The sequence below is a fragment of the Plutella xylostella genome, chromosome 12 (assembly GCF_932276165.1).
Source record: "Plutella xylostella chromosome 12, ilPluXylo3.1, whole genome shotgun sequence".
In the NCBI taxonomy this organism is placed as follows: domain Eukaryota; kingdom Metazoa; phylum Arthropoda; class Insecta; order Lepidoptera; family Plutellidae; genus Plutella; species Plutella xylostella.
In genome coordinates this window covers 1,833,741-1,856,425 of record NC_063992.1, presented here as the reverse complement: position 1 = coordinate 1,856,425, position 22,685 = coordinate 1,833,741, and the positions used below count along the sequence as shown (strand labels likewise).

Sequence of the window (22,685 nt, the reverse complement as noted above, 5' to 3'; positions counted from 1 at the left end):
TGGTTAGTGGCTACCTGTCGGATAAAATACATGCTGTCACTCTCTGTCATTATTTTTTAGACAGTGACAGTATGTATTTTATCCGACAGGTAGCCACTAACCAGACATTGTGGAACAGGCCCTTAGTAAAACCACGGGTCGTATTTTCAGTTCCATAATGATCATTAGTAGATTTGTAGAGTCAGATTCATAAATAAGTTAACACTATTGTTAACAGTAAAAAAGGAAGTTCGTAAGTTCGTATGAATTCCTAAAGACAATAAAGAACTGGAAATTATGACCCGTAATAATATAACCCCTTAAAATTACTTGAATCACATCGTTATAATAACTATGGCCCTTAAATTGGATAATCATATATTAAGATTAATTGAGTAATTCACAGATAGTAAGTAATAAAACAGAAGCAGCTCCTATTTAATGATAATGCTTTGAAAAAATTAATGAAACTAAAAATATGTGACATCGAATTACCTAAAAAAAACTACAACACACCTTGGGTCATGTTGAATATGAAAGAAATTATAACCATCAATAAAAGAGCACTATCAGTCATACAATAATCATAACCGAAAGCGGATCGTACTTCAGACATAATTTTTCCCGAATGGTTCTAGAAACCTCCAGAACCCACTAGAAAGCGGCGTAACTTTGACACTAGAAGCTTTTAGACCTCCCTTGAACGGCTTTCTGACTCTTAGAAGCTTCGTTTCTTCGTCTAGATAGCTGTGCACACGTTACTTTTGGCCATAGAAGTTTCTAGAATCCCTATAGAAGGCGGTGAAGTCGTCACTTTTCTTAACTCTTTCTAGAAGCTTCTAGAACTCTCTAGAAGGCTGTACACACGTTTTGATGGAACTCCTGGGCCACATATCTCGGCAGCTCGTCGCCGCGGTCGTCGCCTCGCCACGCCGTGTAGAGAGAAGGAAGGAAGTCGTTGAACAGAGGACTCCGGAGGATCGAGACGCTGTTCTCACGTACCACCTGGAATGGTGAAGGCGTAGTGTTAGTTGAATGGAATGGAATAGGGCTAGAGTTAGCTAGTAAAAGCTGAATCGAGTTTTATAGCGCGGACTGTGCCGAAAATGGGCTTTAAAAAACGGACTGATAGAGACTTAGTAGAGTTAAAATCACTTTATTTTTATGAACCCATTGGGTCCACTGCTGGGCAAAGGTCTCTCCCTGGGTCTTCCCCCTATCCCTATCCATGGCCTCCTCATTCCTCTCATGGAACTGGTTATATAAATATAAAGCTTCAGTTCCATAAACAGCCAAGGGGGTGACGGTATGACATAAGTTCACAATGTAATTTGTGTTGGAGATCAACTTTCTCCATAAAATATGCTTTTTTACTCTACACAGTTGCACGGTACCTGCATACGTCAATCATGACAGTTCTAGGACAAATTTGAGGATCACCTCACCCCGTCAAGAACGTGCTCTACTGTTGTACACAAATGTAAACTCACCGCCTCAAGTCCAGAGTAGTCGGGATCCTCTCCACTCATGGGTATCCATATCTTGACGTCCTTGTCGAGTCCGCTGGTGGCTAGCACCGGCGCGCGAGGGTGTGTTTCTATGCAGTTCACCTAGAACAAGTAAATAATTATTATCACAATCTACAGTAACTAAATTTAATTATCTTTATACTGAGGCATATTTATAGACGTCTTCAACATACATAGGTCTAAAACTAAATTATGTCTGTAAATATGGACACTGGATAGTTGTACCTACAAAAAATTGCAAAAGTGGTAGGTAGGTATTAAAGATTGAGCCGTAAGCACGTTATACTGAACAACTGTTATTATGCATTTAGAAATGTGCAAAGATTAATGTTACGGTCAACAGTAAAACCTAACTGGACCTACACATAATTATAATACGTCTAGCATGTACGTTGCAATGGCTAGACATAGCCATATTAGCTAAAAACCAGATGACACACCGATTAATAACCCAAACCCTTCGCCTCTTAACCCGGGTTCGAATCCAACCCGCACCGCAAACACAAACTCACCACACCGCCGCTATCTCCCTGCATCCACTGCACTATAGCTTCACTCTTCTTCTCCCATATGTATATAAACGAACAGTCGGAGCCAGACACGATGTACTCGGAGTTGGGGCCGAAGAATGAGACTCCTTTCACTGTGGCGCTGTTGCGGTGTCCCGAGTAGCGGTGCGTGTAGCCCTCTTTAGGGTTGTCTCTGGAAAGAGAAAAATAAACATTTGTATAAGTATGTAGAATACATTCTTGATGATAGTAAAGTAGAAACTACTCCGCTATCGAAATATTATCATATCATCATCAGCGTTTATCTACCAGTCCACTGTTATATATATATAAAAGGAGGCCTTATATCTGACCCTGATTGTAAAAAAAAAATGTGCTGTCTCTGACTCTGTCATTTGATTTTCCCCATACATACATAAATACAGTAAGGACAGAGCGTCGTCATGTTGTGGCGCTTCTTGAAAAAGCCAATGTACATCACTGTACGCTTACAGATAAATGCTACAGACACAATAACGCAGCATTCACGATTATCATAAAGCACGCCACTGGATGCGATCATTAGCTTTCCGCATCTATCATAATCAGCCACCTTTCGCAAGTCCAATTTGAGGGTAATTTGAAGGCGCCTTTAAGCTTACTATGAGCTATGTCGGTGACTTTAGTTCTTTGTCGGATTACTTTGATGCGGATACAATCTTTCACAGAGTCCAAGCATAGCTCTTCAATCTCTCAACCCAGCACTGACTTGTCATAAACATCGGCCTGTGCGTCGAACAGGTACACGTCCTCGTCGTTGTAGGAGCCGAGGATCTCGCGGCCGTCGTGGCTGTACACCGCGCACGTCAGGTGCATGGCCGACGCTTGCAGCGCGGCGCGGGACCCGGTCTGTGAATGCAAATATACGATCGTTAAATATATTGAAATATACATTCTTAAGGGCAGCCGGCACGGCATGGCACGAAGTCGAAGGCTCAAAGGAAATCTACACTTCAAGATCTGATTAGGGATCCCAGGACTTGATGATGATGATAAATGGAAGTAAAAAATAAATATCATCATTATGAATCAGGATAATAACAGAAGGTGAAGATTTGTTTCTAGCATAATACTAGATAAATCGACGGGCTTCATTTTGTAATATTAACAAAAGGATGAACAAAGAGACGGGAGGGAGTAAATATTCACGTCTGCTTAGATCGTAAGTGGTTTGCCATTAAACCCCTATTTACAGAATTAATGATGTGTTTGATAATTCGTCAAATATTATAAAATAATCCCATCATTAATATTATACTTGTACGTGACATGATGCTGATGACCCCTGCCAAGCTTGTATGGGGCTGAATCAGCATAAATATACCTAGGTAACTAAATAAAAAATAAACTTATGGCTACAATGTATTCCAGGATTTCCACCAAACCTATTCATACTACGCTCAAACTTAACAAACTCTACAAAGCAACACACAAACAATAACAAAACTCACAACATCATCTCTAAACATGTCCATTTCTATTCCGGCGGGACCACCAAACCTTTTCAATTGTATGCTTCGCATAAAGAAAACGTTGAAAATAGTAAGACTACAGGGCTATGCTCGATGGTATTTACCTTAAGGGAGTATCTTTCTCCAAATACCTCTGTGCGCACTTCGCCACCGCGAACTGCGCCGCGCCCAGCCCGGCCCGGACACACGGCGGCCACACTGCACTGTGTGTGGACCTAGATGCTGGGTGTAGGGCTAGTAGATACTGCTTTCTATACCGGTAGGACCAAAACTAACTAAAAACCTATTGAACCGTACGATTTGCATAGAAGTTAGTAAGATTATAGCGCTTTTAAAGCGAGTAACTAGCTTTGTGCGCACTTCCTACTACTACTTTCTATACCAGCACTCCCAAAATCAGATTCAATCGTACGTTATCCATAGAAATTAGTTAGATTATAGCGCTTTATAGCGAGCATCTCTATTTGCATAGCTTTGCTTCGTTTCCGTGCAGCTCTAATAGCTCCGTGTAGCCACTCCATTAAACAAGTGTGCAACTCACGCCATGGTCCCTGAGCGCGTGCGGGCAGTACAGCGCGGTCGGCTTGGCGCAGCTGCGGCGGTCGAACACGCGCACGAAGCGGTCCCGCCCCGCCACCGCGAACTGCGCGCGCCCAGCCCGGCCCGGACACACCAGGCCACACTGCACTGTGTGTGGACCTAGATGCTGGATGTAGGGCTAGTAGGTACTAGTTTCTATACCGTTAGTGCCAAAAATCGATTCAATCGTATAGTTTGTATAGAAGTTACTAAGATTATAGCGCTTTTAAAGGGAGTAACTATCTTTAAATAGCTCCATGCGCGCTTCCGTGTAGCTATAAATAAGGCTACTAGCTACTTCTTTCTACATCGGTAGTCCCAAAAACCGATTCAATCCCACGATTTGCATATAAATTAGTAAGATTATAGCGCTTTTAAAGGTAGTATGTATCTTTAATAGCGCTTCCGTGTAGAAATTAGTTAGATTATAGCGCTTTTAAATGTAGTAACTAGCTTTGTGCGCACTTCCGTGTAGCTACTAAATTACACTTTGACAAGAAAACTCCCAGAAAAACCTATTCAATCGTGCATTTTCCATAGAAATTGGTAAGATTATAGCGCTTTTAAAGCGAGTAACTCTATTTCCATAGCTTGGCTTTGTTTCCGTGTAGCTCTAACAGCGCTTCCGTGTAGCCACTCCATTAAACAAGTGTGCAACTCACGCCATGGTCCCTGAGCGCGTGCGGGCAGTACAGCGCGGTCGGCTTGGCGCAGCTGCGGCGGTCGAACACGCGCACGAAGCGGTCCCGCCCCGCCACCGCGAACTGTGAAGGGTCTAGCGGGTGCCCGTGGATGCTGTAGAGTTGGATGGTTCGGCTGCGGTCTTTGACTTGCACTAGTCTGGAAGTAGAGAGTGGAATGTTATTGTATGGTTGGGTATACAATGCATACAGTTTCGTCTTCTTATATATATGTAGATAATACTTTATTGCACTCAAACACATAAATTACAACGTACAACGTGCGGCCTTATTATTAAGAGTAATGTCTTCATACATACCTCGGAGAAGAGATATTATACTAGCGTTTGCCTCCAGGAAGAATTGGCCAGTCAGATTAGCGTCTGTCGCTGACTGCTCAGGGTGCGCCGGACGCATATAAGTAACAGGTGATACGTCACTCGAAGAGGCTCCTTTCTTGCACCCCATAGATACAAGATACACAAGGGGCACAGGATATCATTGTGAGCCTGTAGTCGTGCTTTAATGGATATAGGCCTCTTCACGGAGTACCATAACTGTCTTGAGCCTTTTACATGCAACTGCTACCTACGCTACATTGCCTTTAGTATACATACATACATACGCTCACGACTGTAATCCCCGAAAGGGTAGTCAGAGGTGACTCGCAAGCGAGTAGGTCGCGAGCCGTATCGCCGTATTTGTAGTATTTGTATATGGGGAATTATAAAACGAGCGAACAAAAAAAAACTTTGCGACTGATGATGACATATTGTTTTAATAACTTGAGCGGTATGAATTTGAGTAAGCGAAAAATTAACTAAACTGACGACGAATATTGATTTATAATAAAATCCAGAACGAGCTTACAAAAAGTGGATTGTGATATATCCATTTCAGATATTAAAATTTTATCCGAGCGACTTAATTACTAAGTGAGCGACTGGAATTACTAAGTGAGCGACTGGAAATACAGAGAGGGCAACTTCAATATTAAGATAGATTCGATTTTTCTAAGTGAGGTTATACTTATCGAACTACTAAAAAGTTCACTTTGAGCAAAGTTTTGTATGCTGCTTTATTAATGATTATTGGTTACTTATATTCTATTTGAGGGCTTATGTTTTTTATTTTGATACGCTTTTTTAATGAAAAATACAGATTTTTAAATGCGCGCGAATTCGAATGGGGGCGGGGCGACGAATCGTTGCAGTCAGGTGAGTTGTAGTAGGGCTCCTCATACCTATCAATGTTTCTTACTATTAATAAGAAGTTTTTTTTAGTTGACTGACGCGTCTTATTTTATTTTTTGTTCATTTGATTGAAATAAATGCATGCATATTACTTTAATTTTACGGAGTACATTGTTTTATTTCATTACCCTTATATTTCAATAATAAAATTTCTCAACTAATAGAATAGTGTTTCTTCAAATAGTTATTTCATATTATTTTTATTTTTTAAATGTGAGCTCATTATACGCAGAGTATCGTCTGCTCATTAGTGTATTTTTCAAAGTGGTTTTTGTATTCGAAACACTTCATTTAAGATAAAATGCCGCTCATTATAAAAAATACATTTGCCAAATATTGAAAAAAATGCAGGACGTAACGTTGACACTCAAACAAATATTAGGTCGCTCAAATATTATGAAGCTGCTCATTTTGTATTTTAAGTAACTCAAATTAATGTTTGTAAGTTGCTGTTCTGTTGATTTCTCGTCACTCGCAGTCAGTCGCTCACTTAGTAATTCTATAACCCAAATTAATTAATTTTGACACTTAGAACTGTAATTTACAGTCACTCGTTTTATTGCTACCCTTTGTATATTGTAGCATTTTTTGGGTGGGGCTGCGCCGCGGACACGTGCAGCTTGCGCGTGTCTACTGTCTACTACACAGTGGTACACACTAGTGATGTAACGAATATTCGCATTCGCATTCGCATTCGCGAATATTCGCACTTTTTTGGATATTCGCATTCGCATTCGCATTCGCAAAATTTGGTGCGAATGTTTTGCGAATATCAGTAGGTACTTTTTAGAAAAAACTATTTGAAAATAATGATTAACAAAGGTTAGCAAAGTCAAAATCCATTCGTCGATAAGTAACTTTTTTATATTACAAGTCACTCTCTTAATCAAATTAACAGTCTTACTTTATGATGTTTATTTACTTTGGAAAATGAAACTTTAGATATAGGTAGTTAATAGTTTCATTTCGGCGTGTCGGTCGCCCCCCAACCCGTTGGTCTGATGATCTGCGGAAGGTAGCGGGAAGCCGCTGGATGCAGATGGCGGGTGACCGTTTGGGGTGGCGATCGTTAGTACAGAAGGCTGACAGAGAGAGAGAATAGTTTCATAAGACCTAAACATAAATAGCTTCTTTAAGCAATCAAAAAGCGTATTTTCACAATATAGTGTCACAGCAAGACAGCCATAGATTTAAAAAAGGTACGTGCGCCAAAGATGGCCCTATTCCTAAAATGGCCCACACACAAAATTTTAATCTTCTAAACGCCCGGATAAGTTGAAATTTCACTCTAATATTTGGTTAGTGCCATAGAAAAAATGGCCTACGATTTACAACCTAATGTTTACAAACTTTTTAGTTGTATTTCTTTAAAATAACAAACTATTATCGTTTTTTTTTTCGATACAGACTTTCGTAGGTTCAAGGGCATTCTGAAGAAGCTAAGCGTTGTTTGTATTCTTTTTTTTTTCAATTAATTTCATGTTTTTTTTTTTTTTTTTTTTCATTAGGTCTTGTCATCGTGAAAAGTTCATGAAGGCCCACCACACGCGTTACCAAGATGGCCCGGGCCTTACAGGACTATACAGTATAATAGTTTCTTTGGAACATGAAAGATAGAATTTCGGCTATATTTTTTATTATTCATGCAAGACCAAATTAAAATTAACAATTCCATATAAAAAAATCCACCACAGGTTTCGTCATTAAAATATAAAATTACATAATTTCATCCGCGACATGCTTCGTCCATTTACAAAATAAAGAAGTCAGCAAACATCCTTCGTCAAGTTAAATAATTAAAATAGCCCGCCCCAGGACGCACCCGACCCAAAGGTTCCCATGACGCTGGCAACATTGCCACGCTGCACTGCGAGGGAGATCCTCTGCATCAAGTACGCCCCAGAGCGCTTGTCTTTATTATTATGTTATATTCAAACACTGAAACTAAATTTTAAGCGTAGTTACGGTCTCTTAAGTACCTACTTTCCAGTTTAAATACTTATAAAATAAACAAAAATTCAAAAAAAAAATTTATAAACCTAATAAAGCCCACCAAATTTGAAGCATTGTTTTTCACTCTAAATAATTGTTAGAATAATAGAAAAACATTTTTATTATTTTAATATCATTACAGACTTTTGTATTTAATGTAGATTTAGTTTTGCTAAGCCACCGTAGTATTAACGCCCAAAAAATCAATAGTAATTGATTAATTAACAAAGAAGCTCATATTTTTGTTTAAGTTTTACGTTAAAACATGGTTTCTGTTCTGATAGAATTTATAAATTACTTGATTAATATCGGGCCATGATAAGTGCCTATGTTCCTAAGGCCACATTAGAGGTTTTCGAAAATGATTGTTTCCGTAAAGAAGCATGATTTAATCTGATGATTTATTTGTTGATTAATATTTAAAAATAAATGGAGAATATAGTAATCAAGTTTATTTTCTTACATTGTTTATTTTTTTTTATTTATTTAATTATTGCAAAAAATGGGCCTTACAAGGCGCACGTACCTTACGTTTCAATGTTTCGTGTAAGTCGCCCTCAGAAACCGCACACAGTCGCAATGTGTCGTAACAGTTACGGAGCTAAATAAAGTGTAAGTACTTCAAAAAAAACTGCGACTAGTATTGGCTAGTCTCATTCGGAATGCGCCTAGAACGGAACGTACCTCGTTCAGAACAAGACTGCCACGAAACCATACAAATGACGTCAAATTTGAACACAAACTGAATATTCGCATTCGCATTCGCATTCGCGAATATCGATATCAGATATTCGCATTCGCATTCGCATTCGCGAATGTCCAAAAACACACATTCGTTACATCACTAGTACACACTGTCCGACATACTTGTCCGCGGCGGACACGTGCAGCTCGTGCGTGTCTACTACACAGTGGTACACACTGTCCGACATACTTGTCCGCGGCGGACACGTGCAGCTCTTGCGTGTCTACTACACAGTGGTACACACTGTCCGACATACTTGTCCGCGGCGGACACGTGCAGCTCGTGCGTGTCTACTACACAGTGGTACACACTGTCTGACATACTTGTCCGCGGCGGACACGTGCAGCTCGTCCGCGTCTACTACACAGCGGTACACACTGTCCGACATACTTGTCCGCGGCGGACACGTGCAGCTCGTGCGTGTCTACTACACAGCGGTACACACTGTCCGACATACTTGTCCGCGGCGGGCGCGCGCACGTCGCAGTGCAGCACGCGGCCGTCCTCGCCCGCGGACAGCACGCAGTGGGGCTGCGGACACGTGCAGCTCGTGCGTGTCTACTACACAGTGGTACACACTGTCCGACATACTTGTCCGCGGCGGACACGTGCAGCTCGTGCGTGTCTACTACACAGTGGTACACACTGTCCGACATACTTGTCCGCGGCGGACACGTGCAGCTCGTGCGTGTCTACTACACAGTGGTACACACTGTCCGACATACTTGTCCGCGGCGGGCGCGCGCACGTCGCAGTGCAGCACGCGGCCGTCCTCGCCCGCGGACAGCACGCAGTGGGGCTGCGCCGCGGACACGTGCAGCTTGTGCGCGGCGCCGGCGTGCGACGCCAGCCGCCGCCGCGCCGCCGCGCCGCCGCTGGGAGGGCATTGGAGGAGCCGGACCTGTGGAGAGAACAGAAATGTCATGAAAAACAAAAAAATAAATAAATAATAACACGCACTCACGCCTTGTACTAATGTACTCCCTTGCGGGGTAGGCAGAGGTGCATTGCTGCACCCACTTTTCGCCAGAGTGTTATGTTAGTCCCAATGTAATAGGGGGAGGGCCTATTGCCATTTTACGGGCACATCCAAGACCTGAGAACAAATATCTGTGTTTAAACAAATATCTGCCCCAGCCGGGAATCGAACCCGGGACCATCGGTTCAGTAGTCAGGGTCACTACGCCATTCGGTCGTCGGTGTAATGAAAAAATTCTTCATTATACAATTGTTACAAATTTTATGATGCACTGCTTCTACATTAGGTTGCTCTGTGTCGTAGAGGACAGGCTCCTCATTAATGTGACAACTATTAAGTACGAGTATAACAAAGAGAAGAAGGTAAAGGTAAAGTTTAGTTGTTTAATCTAAGATACTAAAAATACGGATTCTGAATGGTTCGTCAACAGTCGATTGTCCCGCGATTATGTGACGTATCATTACTATTGGCGGGACAATCGACTGTCATGAACAGTCGATGTTCCCGTTCAGAATCTGACTATTTAGTGTGTGTGATAAAAAAAACAGACTTTAGTTGCTTACGTTGTTAAAAAACAAATGGCCATCAAACTAGAAACAGATTCTCAATGAAGTCTCATAAAGTCGGAATTACCTAATGAAGTAAATAATGTGGAAAGCAAGCATTTTGGAAGTCCTGTCTATGGAATAAAATATGAAGGTTTTTCTTTCCCTAAAGAGTTCTGACTTCTGTAAACCTCATTATCAGTATACGCAGAACATGCAATCAAAGCTGACTCTTCATAATACATACCCATATTTTCCAATCCTCAAATGTGCATTATTTTTCTACTTAGTGTATTGGTGATGAGAGGTGAGAGGATAAGCCATTTAAATCAGTTCAGTTGTCAGTCACTATATACCCAATGGAATAAGCATAAACTTCTTCTTACACCATAATACAAACTTTTAGCATTAAATCCTTTTAGTTTGTAGGTACTTTTACTTTGTAATATTTGTACAATAAAGAGTTAAGTAAATACAAACCTGGCCATCTCTCGCGCACGTGACAATGTTGAGCTGACTGCGAGCGTTCAGGTGAAGGAACTTGGACTGAAACACGTTGGACTTGTGTCCAGTTTTGATCGTCTGTATCCTAAGGTTGCGCGCCCAGTCCCACACTATCACGTTCATGTCATCTGAGCCGGATGCTAGGAGGTTCCCTGGAAATATTATGTATAACATTATATATTATATTAAATATATCCTTCCACCCAAATGTTGTCTGGAAGAAATCGCTTCAAGCGATAAGACTGCCATTCGTACATTTATGTTATATTAAGTTTTTTTTAATACTGCATCCCGTGTTTTTTGTGTACAAATCAAGAATATCCTATTTTAAAACACTAATGTTATACCTTGCCATAATATCATGAGTTGCTGAATCCGTTAAGGGTTAGCATATTAACGTGTCGGTTTGTAAGTTATATGTTTTCATAATTAATTAATTAAGAATATTATTGTTAATCATTATCATCCTAAGTAATTAGTTGATAAAGATAAATGATCCATAGAACTGTTTTTCTCCTGTAGGTATTGAATTAATTACTTACCTAATATTACGCAACAGTGTTTATTTTTTATAAATTTATTTAAACTTTTGAGATATTGATAACCTACATATCAATAAATAACCTCTATGTTTACCCTGATCACTGAAAAACACATCAAAACAGTCTCTGCAGGACTTGTGGTCTTTGAAAGTTTAGCAAAGACTGCTGATAGAAGTCGAGAAAGCGTTTGTCCCATGTTTTTACATGAATGACTTACAAACCGTTAAGTAGTTATTTTTTCACAAGCTGGGAACAGCAGCTTCGCTTCGCATTAAAAAGTATTTTTGTGGGAATTAGGCGATAATAAGTAATCCAGAGGGCGTCAGCTAACCCTACACCAAATTTCATCAAAATCGGTTCAGCCGTTTTGACGTGAAGTAGTAACAAACATACATAGATACTCACAAACTTACCCCTTTATAATATTACTAGCACTAGCTGTTCCCGCGAACTTCGCTTCGCCTTAAAAAGTTTTCCCGTGGGAATTCCGGGATAAAAAGTAGCCTATGATCTTTCTCAGGGTCTAGACCGTATGTATACCAAATTTCATTCAAATCCGTTCAGTAGTTTTGGCGTGAAAGACAGTTACTTTCGCATTTATAATATTAGTTAGGATAGGATAGTTAGGATAGTAGGAAGTACGATTTGTCTTTGTCTTACCTTCCGGATGAAAATTAACCGAATTAACGCATCCCTTGTGCTTGTTGAGATGGTGCAGCTTCTTCAAGCGTTGTACCACGTGCAGGGAGCCGTAGAACTTCTGCTCGAACATCACATTCTCCTTGGCCACTTTACCGCATGGAAATGTCAGGCCCATCTCGCGGTTTATTATCTCTGCAAGTTTACAAACGTTTATTTTAACCTTAGCTTAAATATAAAATGAACTAGCGTCATCGTCAATAGAATATAAATCATAACTTCTGTTTCAAAGTGTTTTTCTCAAAAATGCCATGTTTCATGAGCTCTTCATACTATTTAAATTTTTTAGAACCTACCTCGCATTGCATGCATTTTAACACAAGTCAATAATGCTGGAGGATATAAGCGACTGCCCAGAAATGCTACAGCTAAAATCATCATTTTTAATATAAATATTATATGGAAATAGGACAGTATTGCAAGCGATTGCATCTTACTTTAAATACACATGACTAAGTACTGTAATCATTAAATGCATATGAGACATTACTTAAACTAACCTCTAAGCAATAAATAATTATGTTTTGGCCTAGTTTTCTTCAGTACACTTGGAGTATTTCCCTTGGAGGCGTCACTGGTCTCCTCCTCATCGTCACCTCGGGGCCAGAGTCCCTCGTCATCGCTGTCTCCATCTTCAGGCCGGCCGCTGCTCGCCACCAGCTCATCACTCTCGTAGCTGTTAGTGTCATCAGAGCTATCACGCAAATATACTCTGGAAACAATATTAAGGAGAGGCTTGTATCATTCATAATTATTAATATGAGAGTGTCTGTTTTATTGTATTTGTGAAACATGGAATTTAATAATAAAAACATGATATGAGTCTTGCCAGCATGCCTGCCTTCATGATGCTAATGTAAACACAAACCTATTAGATACTGACAATTGATTAATTAATCTAGTTGATTAAATTATTACCTTATCAATAAGCATGGTAGTTAGAATGTTACCATATTTTCCCCATGACATAATATTGTGTAACTGTAAATAATGAAGCAAAAACAAACCCAATACTTACTCACTGTCGCTGGACTCGCTGGTAAGATCACCAATGAGTCTATGTCCCAGGATGTCTTCATGAATACTCTCATCATCATCAGAGTTTTCTGTCTGCCTCGACCCAGAGGCTGCTTCCTCTCCTGACAAATCATCAGAGTCCCTTGAGGAATCACTACTGGATTCGCGATCAGGGGTTCTCCTTTTCCTGTAATTCCTCTTTGGTCGCCTTATATTGAGCAGTATGGCTCTCATGTTGCTGCTGGACGGGGCCACGGAGACCACTTCGTTGCTGGGCGCACCGCTGGAGCCCGCGGCGCGGTCCTCGCTGCTCGTGCTCTCAGACTTGTCGGCCGACACCCCACTGTCCACATTCTCCTCCTTCTCCCCTTTACTCGAAGAGGCTATACGAAAAACAAAGCAAAAATAACGTACAATCTTCACGTCGCCATTTTCTCGGCAGACGTGCCCTTGCCCATAAAAACCCGTCAATAATTTTATTACCTGGCTCTTTGATGCTCTCCTGTGAGCTACCATCGTTTAATTTCTGCTTTTTACCACCCATCCTGGGGCTAACATTGTTCTCTCGAATATCGTCATCACTTGAATTGTCTTCCATTGTAGACTTAAAAATTGCTTCAGGGGACAGTTAAAACTAAAGCTAAACTACAGGCGACGGCCAATATAAACAGAAATATTACTTAATGCAATATTAATTTGTCCTAGCAAAATTAAATCTAACAAAAAGAACTGAAAATTGAAAAATTTGACGTGATTTCGTGATGAAAAATATTTTGTTTGACAAATTGACACTGACAACAAAAAAGCAGACCAAAAGTACCTACTCTGTGAATTTTGCGTTATTTTAACCGCGCAGCGCGCAGGCGGTTAAATTAACGAGGGAAGCCGAAAATCACCTAAGGCCGGGCGGTGCACGCACGTCTTGATCAAAATATTTGTATATATAAAGATTTGTATTGATTTGTAATTTGTATGAAGCTGTTCACAACAACAGCGATGCGGGTGATGACGGCGTTTGTATGAAACCAGCGCTCAATGACGCTGACGTCGCGGACGCGGCCTTAGAGGCATTTTTCGTCTTCTCGTTATAGAAGAGCAGGAAACATAATTTAAGTAGTTCTCTAGAATAAGACCTAGCACGTTGCGCAAGACGTGCAGCACGACATGGCAATGACAAAAGTTTGCTTCCGTTTCAAGAGCGAGTGCGATGCGAGATGCGAGGGAAAAGGGAAAAGTTTTGTCAATGTTAATGTGGGCGTCTTGCGACCCATGCAAGGCTAGCAGGAGTAGTTCTGTTCGTTGTTCACCTCACCTCCCACATTCTATCCTATATTTAGTTGATAGACTTGCTACTCCTGCCCTGCCCATAGCCTGTCCGACGAGCACCCATTCCGAACAGCGCTCAGAACAATAATAATTACCACAGATTACCTCAGTCAAAAGCCAAACTAGCAAATGTCAAAAACTTAAAACAAAAGTTTGATAAATATTCAAAAAGTTTCCTCGTGGTCGTGTGTTTGTTTATTAAATTGGAAATAATGAATATCCCCCAAGATGATATACTTTCCTTCATGGATTTGCTAGATCTAGACGAAGAATTAATCGACAAACGACTGTCTAGTTTAATTAATAAAAACTCCTTCAGTGCAAAACAGCTATCCAATGCATATCAACTGTTGAGATACAAACAGCTTATAAATATTCAGGAATGCACAGATTGTGATAATGACAATGAGTTTGCCTTCGTCGTGAAACTGCTGGGCGAGCTGCATCCATCGAGCGTCGAGATTGTCGGTAAAATAACTTTTACAGTGCTATCTCTACATCGACCCAGTCTGTTAAGTAAATCTGAACATTTGCTTCAGCAAATACTCAGTGATATGGAGCTTACTGAAGAGGCAATAAAAGGAGAGGATTTTCAGGAGTCAATCTTACTGAAACTGCAAGTCTGTGATAGTATTCTGGATGTTGTGATAAAAAATGGTGGGAAAATATCTTTGCTTTGCCTAGAAACACCATTAGAAAACATTCTCATGTGTCAGAATGAGTTATTGAAAAAATATTTTCTTGTGAAGTCTGTGCCGAACTTGTTTGAAGGAGTGGTTCATTACAATGTGCTGGATCGCATTTGGAAATACATAGGATCTATTGATCACACCCACAAACACAAAGCTTTGAAAGTCCTGTGTAGTTTGTCCGAGTTCTACCTTCCAGTGGCTTATAAAGATTCAAGGTTACAATTAAAATCTGATGTAGTTTTTGAGAAAAAGTTCTGGGGTTTAATCCTGTTTGGAATGCAGTCTGTGGATCCTCATCACAGGAAAAATGCTATTTATTTAGCTAAAAGGTCAATAGATTGCCTGTTGGCTGCTAAAAGAAATGTTGAAGTTGTATCTGATGATGGCTGTGTGCTTTTAAAATGGGAGAGCAATAAAGAAAATCATTATAAAAATATATGGGACAATTTCTTTATACTCATTGAAAGTTTAGAAGAAAAGCAAAGTAATATTGTGATACCATCTCTGCAACTGTATGACAGTGTGAAGGGCATTGGGAGGGTCTGGTTGAACTGTGCATTTGCCATCGGCCTCAAACATGACAACACACAAGTGAAACAAATATGTATTGAGTACAAAGCAAGTTATTCCATTCAAAGCATTTCAGAAGCAATTATGGTATTAGAAGCACTAAATGATCTCAATTTATATGATGGTAATGAATCTGTAGAAAAGAATTTAAAGGTTATTAGAATGTTGGCAAAAGACATGAATAGTGCACCTCATATATTCAAGGCCCTACCATTACTCAGTTGGTCCCCTACACCATTATTTTATACAAGCCTTTTTCTAACATCTTCAAATTTTGAGGAATTCCCATCAAAGGTTGGAACTGTCTGCACGATAGAAACAATATGCAGAATACTTAAACTGCCATGCAACAACGTGTTAGTTAGAAAAGCTGTTCATATTCATGCTTTGAAATTTGTTTCACAATGTTGTAAAACAATAAATCAGCAAGATTTAGCCAACATATGCCTGGCTCTTCAGTCTGGTGCTTGTAGCAAGAGGAAAAACATTGAGGATGTTGAACAGTATCTGGCCTCTTGGGTTGCGGGTGCTACTATAACAGACACAGATAATCTTCTTAAATATATCACTAGTGAATATACTCACATAAGTATTATTCAGGCTTATCTTGATAATGCTAAACAACATGAGGACTTCACATCCGCAATACAAGAAAAAATTGCAACTTTAGAAACTATGAACAGTAGGCAATATTGCAATAAATTAGAGTTTTTGAAAGATTTCAATTATTTAACTCAGCTTTACAAAGAAACAATAAGCTCAAACACTCCACATTTAACAATGATACATGGTATAGTAAACAAAGATTACAAAAATCTTATTGCATATGTATCAAGCCTTCTAGTTTTTGACAAAGTAATAGAGGTGGATGATATCAAAACATGTGTTTTGAACTGTATGGACCTGCTCAAAGATGCCAATGATGATCACAAAGATGCCTTATTGCATATGCACACTCTGTGTTTAACTATCTTGAAAGACAATACATGTGAGTTCTTCCAAAGTAAAGTGTTTGCCATTAATATTCTTAAAATTATAGAGAAAGTTTTAAATGATCACAGGAAAGACCAGATTACAATAACAGATTTCATAGAATTTATAGTTCAAACTAAATGTAACAAAAACATGCATGACAAAGAAAGCCAAGGAAGACTGCAGAATGCATTTTATGAAGCAGCTTGTGAACTGCTTTACAGTCAAATAAAAGACACAGAAAATATTGAAAAACATCTGGAAAAGATACTCACTTTCACTGATAATATGGCAGAGTGTGGTGGATATGGTTGCTTGAAATGGATTCTAAAGATAGTCAACAAAATCTTACCAGCAATAGAGATAAACAACATTGAATATGATGTTGAAGCATTCATTAACAGGATGTGGAGAGAAACTGAAGAGCTGAAATCAAACAGTGAATATAGTCCATGTATTAAAGAGTTTGTAAATTTAATAACAAATGATGTTGTACTTAAGGAAGCCATGTATAATAATACTGTTCTATGTTATTGCAAAAAGATAGTTGATTATGGTGCAGTATCATTGACACCACTATGGTGCTTAGTAGAAAGTCTTAAAAAGAAAAATATAGCAGTAGATAAAGGACAAATGGTTTTTGTGCTCCTTGAGATTCTTCTGTTTGCTCCAGTGCCAAGGAAAGATCAGAGGTAATCAAAATCAAAACCTTTCATGCCTTCTGTGCTATATTTAAATTGGGTCCTTCCACATAGTCAAAATTAAGCTGAGAACTGAACTCAATTTACCTACTATAAATATTTTTGACATTGTATAGTCAAGTCAAGTATACAGTCATGTTACCAAATTATTACTAATCACTTGTTTCAATTTTCAGAGTCCTGGATAATACCCTGAAATGTGTATTGGAGCTGTATCCACAGTATGTATTTCTATAACAACATTTATACACCTGAAATAAAGATATATTATTATTATTATTATTATTATTATTATTATTTATATTTCAGTAGTCAATTTGATAATTAGTTTCATTGGCTGTTGCCACACTTTATATTATATTGAAAAGGGTAAATTATGCTCCTGTTCCCAGAACCCTCTTCTAACCTTGTTTAATCTTGTAGGTACATAATCAAAGATTCATAATATATAGTAATAAATAAAGTATGTGCTATCAATATTATCATTATCAAACACATAATTTTATTTTTATTCCAGGTACAATCACCTCTTCAACTACATGATTCAGTACACATCAGTCGAGATCCTTTTAACAATAAAAGACGAAAACATATACAAAAGCCTCGTCCAGTTGCTCATGTCGAGGCTGAGTGACTTGTTCAAGAACAAGCAGAGATACCACGGGAACTCATTCCACCACCGATCCCTGATGTTGGGTATCCAGCACATATTGTTTATAATTGTGATTCGGCCGACTAGTGTCGACATGGATAAGGTTGCTGACTGGGCTATGGAGATGTTGGCTAAGTTGCCGCACCAGACCGGAGTCAAGGCCGCCCTGGAATGGCTGGTCTGCTTGTACTTTTATTTGAAGGTCAGTTTTAGTTAATTAATATAATGATTGTTTTTGCTACAAGCACCACCTGAGAATATTGCTGTCAATGTTAAATATTCACTCATATTATTTTGTTTGTTTCCAGGAAATTCGGATTTATGAAAGTAATATTCAGTCAATCGAGAGATTCAAGGATGTGCCTCTAGTCTCACAGATGATAATCATGTCAAAAGTTCTGTACCACCGTATTTTAAACGAAAAATACGAACCTAACGAATTTTATTACATGTTTAACTTTCTATTGACTCACACTATGGGACAAATGTTCAACATAAGACTACATGCCCAGTATTTATTCACAATTGTAAATAAATATGTCAATTACCACATACAAGTAGAACACAAATACTTATCGAAGATAATTGAACATAACTTAAACGAATGCGCTGAAGAGAAGAAATACATAAAAATGCAAGAAGATTTGTTCCTGAATAAATTCGATATAGAATGTATGACGCCAGTTGGAATTTACTACTACTTGCCGAAAATATGTGAGGATATTGTAGAAGAGCCAGTGAAAGAAAGTGCAGTAATGTTACCCCCTGCTAGTAAATGTGTTGAATATATTAAGGAGAATAACTCAAAAAGCGCTATAACAGAAATTTGGTTATTTGAATGCAAGCAGGAGAATGAATGGGAAAAGTTTCAGACTGTTGAGAAGCGGGTGACGCTCGAAATTAAAGACGAAGTTGGCTCGCTCACGATCCAGAAGAAATACATACCGTGGAAGAATATGAGCGATTTGACTGTGTACGAGAGTGATAAACAGGTAAAAATTATACAAAGTGTTGAAAAAGTGGTACACTACGACGAAATGGGGTGACTGAGGGGGTCAATCTGAACAACTTTTTATAGTAAAGTCACGTGACCATCATCATCATAGTTTCTATTCCAAAGTTCATCCATACTGCCTACCTACCAAGAACCCTGAACCATATCCATATCGCATTTACGTCAACGCTCCTAAAACTGAGAAATCTGTAGTTTTCCGGTAGGTACAGTTTACGGTTGAATCCGTTAAAATCCACTAGTTTAGGTACCTACAGATAGCCAAAGCCTTTGACTACGGGAGTTAGCCTTTTTATAATGCCACTGTGTGTGTGAGAGCCGTCCGTATGTAGTATAACAACTAAATACCTAAAACTTAAGATAATACTTTAGTATATGCGTCCTTAAGCCGGTTACTTCAATACATATACAATAATTCCCGTTCCTGTGGGTATTTTGCAATATCCTGTTGTAGCTAAGCTTTAAGTTTACCTCATTCATTCATTCCAGAGTACAAAGTCCGACAGTGAGCTAATACTGGTGGCGTCGCTGGTGGACAAGCTGCCCAACCTGGGCGGCATGGCGCGGTCCGCCGAAGTGTTCGGAGTCCACACCTACGTCGTGGACAGCCTCAGGCATTTGCAGGATAAGCAGTTCACTGGGCTTAGGTGAGCTGTTGTTTCTTTTTTAGCTTCGTCATCGTCAGACAGACTATAATGCTTTTAGCATTAAGTCCACCCTTTGTACTTTTATTTGTAATATTTGTACAATAACGAGTTAAGTAAATAAATAAAAAGCGAGGCCCCATATTCATCCTCATCATTCTTCCCATCCCATTCAGTCCTTATGACAGTTTCTTTGGGTCGAACGGGGCCTCACTGTAGGTATCTGTGTATGTTACTACCCCAAATAAGTCTGCATGCATTATCTGTCAACAGTTTCCGATAGAGGCACCATGGAGGCTCCACTTTGCGAAAAATGAGAATACGTCAAAGTTTACCCAGACTCATAATGTAGAAACTTCCATAGCTGCATCAATAAACACATGGAAGTACATCCTGATATAAACACATAATAACACGCAAACCTGATTTGTTAAAACCTTACACCTTCCCCTACAGCGTATCCGCGGAGCGATGGGTGAACATCGAGGAGGTGCGTCCTGGGCGGCCGCTGAAGGACTACCTGATGATGAAGAGCTCCCAGGGCTACACGCTGGTGGCGGCCGAGCAGACCTCCAGCAGTGTGCCGCTACAGGAGTTTAGGTTTCCCAAGAAAACTGTGCTGCTTTTAGGGTGAGCTGAGCTGGTTGTAGTTTGATGCTTTTCATCGTCTGTTATTATTATTATTTCTTTATTTATTTGATCCAAATTTTGCACAAATATAAATTATTAGATAGATTAGATCAGTCTTCCACAAACTTCTCCCAATTAGTCCCTTGACATATTATGTACGTTGAAATTGGCGTAACATGGAAGAGGCCTATGCCCTGCATGCAGTATATTGACCTACCTAGCTATGTTGAATAGAATAGAAGATGAAAATGGTTTAAGTTGGTTGGAATACCTATTTGTTAAATTTATATCATCTCATCTCCTTAAAAATATATGACCATTCCTACTGTCGTTTTTTAACCTTACTTTATTTAATCATGGTTTAACTCAAGATCTTCTTCTCCCACCAGGCATGAGAAGGAAGGCGTACCGTGCGACCTGCTCCCGCTCATGCACCATTGCGTGGAGATCCCCCAACAAGGGTTCGTGAGATCCTTAAACGTCCACGTCACCGCCGCCATCTTTGTCTGGGAGTATTCCCGCCAAAACATGTTTACAAAGCCATAGAGTTTTAGTTGTAAGGTTTGATCATAGACTATGAAGATGTTGAAAACCTTGTTTTAAATTTGTTGTACGTGTAAGTTTTTATTTTATGTTGTTTGTAGTTACTATGATTTTATATAAAATAAATATATTAATTTTATTATTACGTAAATATGCACTCTTATTTTTATGAATAAAAAATGGCACATTAGTGGAAGTAAGTAGCATGGTCAGAGAGAGATTTCGATCGATTATGAGTCCGTCCGCTATTTTCATATTGTTTCTTTATTCACAGACGTTACACCTATGCTCATTGATGTTATTGTTAAATAGCAGAAGACGTAAGTTTAAAACAGAGAAACCGTATAATAGAGGTGATAGTTTTTTAACCACGGTAAGGTATATCTATTAACAAGGTAAGTAACAGTGTCACGACCATTAGCGACAGCGAGAAGTTTACAAAAGTTTTATTTCATTCACGTAAAGGTATTTTAAGTGATTTCAAGAGAAAGTGAACCCAAACTTTACCTTTTCCGTCGAGTAACGGTAGTTAGATACCTATACCTATAGGGTGCAAGCAATTTAGCGGTAATACGAGTACACTCACGGGCAATGAAAAGGTTCCACTGAGAAAAGCACCAAATTACCTACTTCTAAACGGAAAGGGCTAGCTTAATGTCGACTTCTGCAACATTGGAGTATATTTGATGAAGGATCAGGATATTACCAATTAAAAACGCTCATATTTTGTTCCAATTTTAATTTAAATCTTTGAAAAAAGTGGGGTCGTTTGGTGTCTCCATTTTTTGAGTGAAACTTTTTCATTGCCCGGGAGTGTAGGTAAGGCGGTTTTCATGAAAGCCCTTTGTTCGCATTCCAACCCCAGGGAACCCAGGGCGTTGCTTGAGTCGTACAGAGTAGTATTTCCCGTCTATCCCCATGATTATAACAGATATCATGTTTATAGTCATGTTTATTTATTTTTATACATTATGTATCATGTTTATGTACTTGTTATCGTCGCCGTAGTCATCGACGCAAAGGCTAGGTAGTAATGGAACGCCTATTAAAAAATAAAGGTTAGTAATTTTTCACGAAACTAAGATATATGCTAAACTTAATCTTCAGGCGTTTGAAAGGGGAAAAATAAAAACGTGTTTTTTTATTATTTTATGTCATAAGACCGCATTCTTTGGCATCTTTATCGACGGAGATAAACAGAACTATTTTAATTCACGTCAATCCAATCGTGATATAGAGACGGTATATCTACGTCGACGTAATCAACACAACCCGATGATGCCAACCAGCAGGCTCCGGGGTGACTCCGTGCCGCAAATAACCAGACACGAGAGGCTAAAGCCACCTAGCAAACGGTCGGCCCCTCCACGCCACTGGTGCCTGTAAACTCGACCGTCGAACATTATAAATAGGACTACTGTGTACCATCTGGTATAAGTATGTGAGCTCCTACACTACACACCTCATTACCAAAAAATAAAGGTAATGAGTCAATTAGTAATGTCTAAGCGAAACAGATCCCACCAAGGAAAAAATTCGTAAGCACACACCTCCACTAGGGAGACATAAGAGTGTATCAAAATTATAAACAATAAAAATATATCTATTATATTCTATTCTACGTCGACATGTTGATAAGAATGATAATAGAGCAGTCACGACCCCCCTCATCCTTCTACTACCGGCGACGAATCTAAGGTAATCTGTTTTGGACGGGAATCGAATCCAGGACCAAGAGTTGCTGACCGCTGTGCCATCCGGTCGTCGATCGTTATAGTGTGCTAGATTGATTGAGATTCCCACCATGGAAAATATTTGTTTAACACTTGATGAATCCTCATGACCATGTGACTCTTGTGTCGAAGGTCCTGGGTTCGATG

The 22,685-nt window shown here is 39.3% G+C and overlaps 2 protein-coding genes across 4 annotated transcripts; one reads left to right on the top strand and one right to left on the bottom strand.

Moving 5' to 3' along the window:
- Window positions 1-128: 128 nt before the first annotated feature.
- On the bottom strand, window positions 129-13,849 carry LOC105394351 (DDB1- and CUL4-associated factor 8). Of its 3 annotated transcripts, none has more exons than XM_048624553.1 (11): window positions 13,065-13,849; window positions 12,547-12,758; window positions 12,008-12,181; window positions 10,782-10,957; window positions 9,503-9,678; window positions 4,872-4,947; window positions 4,070-4,171; window positions 2,766-2,905; window positions 2,021-2,210; window positions 1,470-1,589; window positions 129-984 (listed from the first exon to the last, which is right to left on the bottom strand). In XM_048624553.1, the coding sequence occupies exons 1-11, from the start codon at window positions 13,577-13,579 to the stop codon at window positions 829-831; spliced, it is 2,037 nt and encodes a 678-aa protein (XP_048480510.1). In that variant the 5' UTR covers window positions 13,580-13,849; the 3' UTR covers window positions 129-828. The 3 variants fall into 3 exon arrangements, with proteins under 3 accessions (XP_048480510.1, XP_048480511.1, XP_048480509.1); XM_048624554.1 differs by lacking the exon at window positions 4,070-4,171 and having other exon boundaries at window positions 4,770-4,947; window positions 13,065-13,446; window positions 13,547-13,849; XM_048624552.1 differs by lacking the exon at window positions 4,070-4,171 and having other exon boundaries at window positions 4,770-4,947.
- A 673-nt stretch (window positions 13,850-14,522) lies between these two features.
- Window positions 14,523-20,904, top strand: LOC105394352. The gene is made up of 7 exons (XM_011566240.3): window positions 14,523-17,315; window positions 17,501-17,545; window positions 17,842-18,178; window positions 18,285-18,968; window positions 19,478-19,635; window positions 20,089-20,262; window positions 20,652-20,904. Exons 1-7 carry the CDS (start codon window positions 14,602-14,604, stop codon window positions 20,806-20,808), a joined length of 4,269 nt encoding a protein of 1,422 aa, XP_011564542.3. The 5' UTR covers window positions 14,523-14,601; the 3' UTR covers window positions 20,809-20,904.
- Window positions 20,905-22,685: the final 1,781 nt, after the last annotated feature.

Coding starts and splice junctions, on each gene's coding strand:
- LOC105394351 (XM_048624552.1), bottom strand. CDS start 13,579: ATGGTAGCTCACAGGAGAGCATCAAAGAGCCAGGTAATAAAATTATTG. Junction 12,759..13,064: donor AGCGAGTCCAGCGACAGTGA/GTAAGTATTGGG, acceptor TATTGTTTCCAG/AGTATATTTGCGTGATAGCT. Junction 4,948..9,502: donor CGCGCGCCCGCCGCGGACAA/GTATGTCGGACA, acceptor CTCTACTTCCAG/ACTAGTGCAAGTCAAAGACC.
- LOC105394352 (XM_011566240.3), top strand. CDS start 14,602: ATGAATATCCCCCAAGATGATATACTTTCCTTCATGGATTTGCTAGAT. Junction 18,179..18,284: donor GCTTGTACTTTTATTTGAAG/GTCAGTTTTAGT, acceptor GTTTGTTTCCAG/GAAATTCGGATTTATGAAAG. Junction 19,636..20,088: donor AAGCAGTTCACTGGGCTTAG/GTGAGCTGTTGT, acceptor CTTCCCCTACAG/CGTATCCGCGGAGCGATGGG.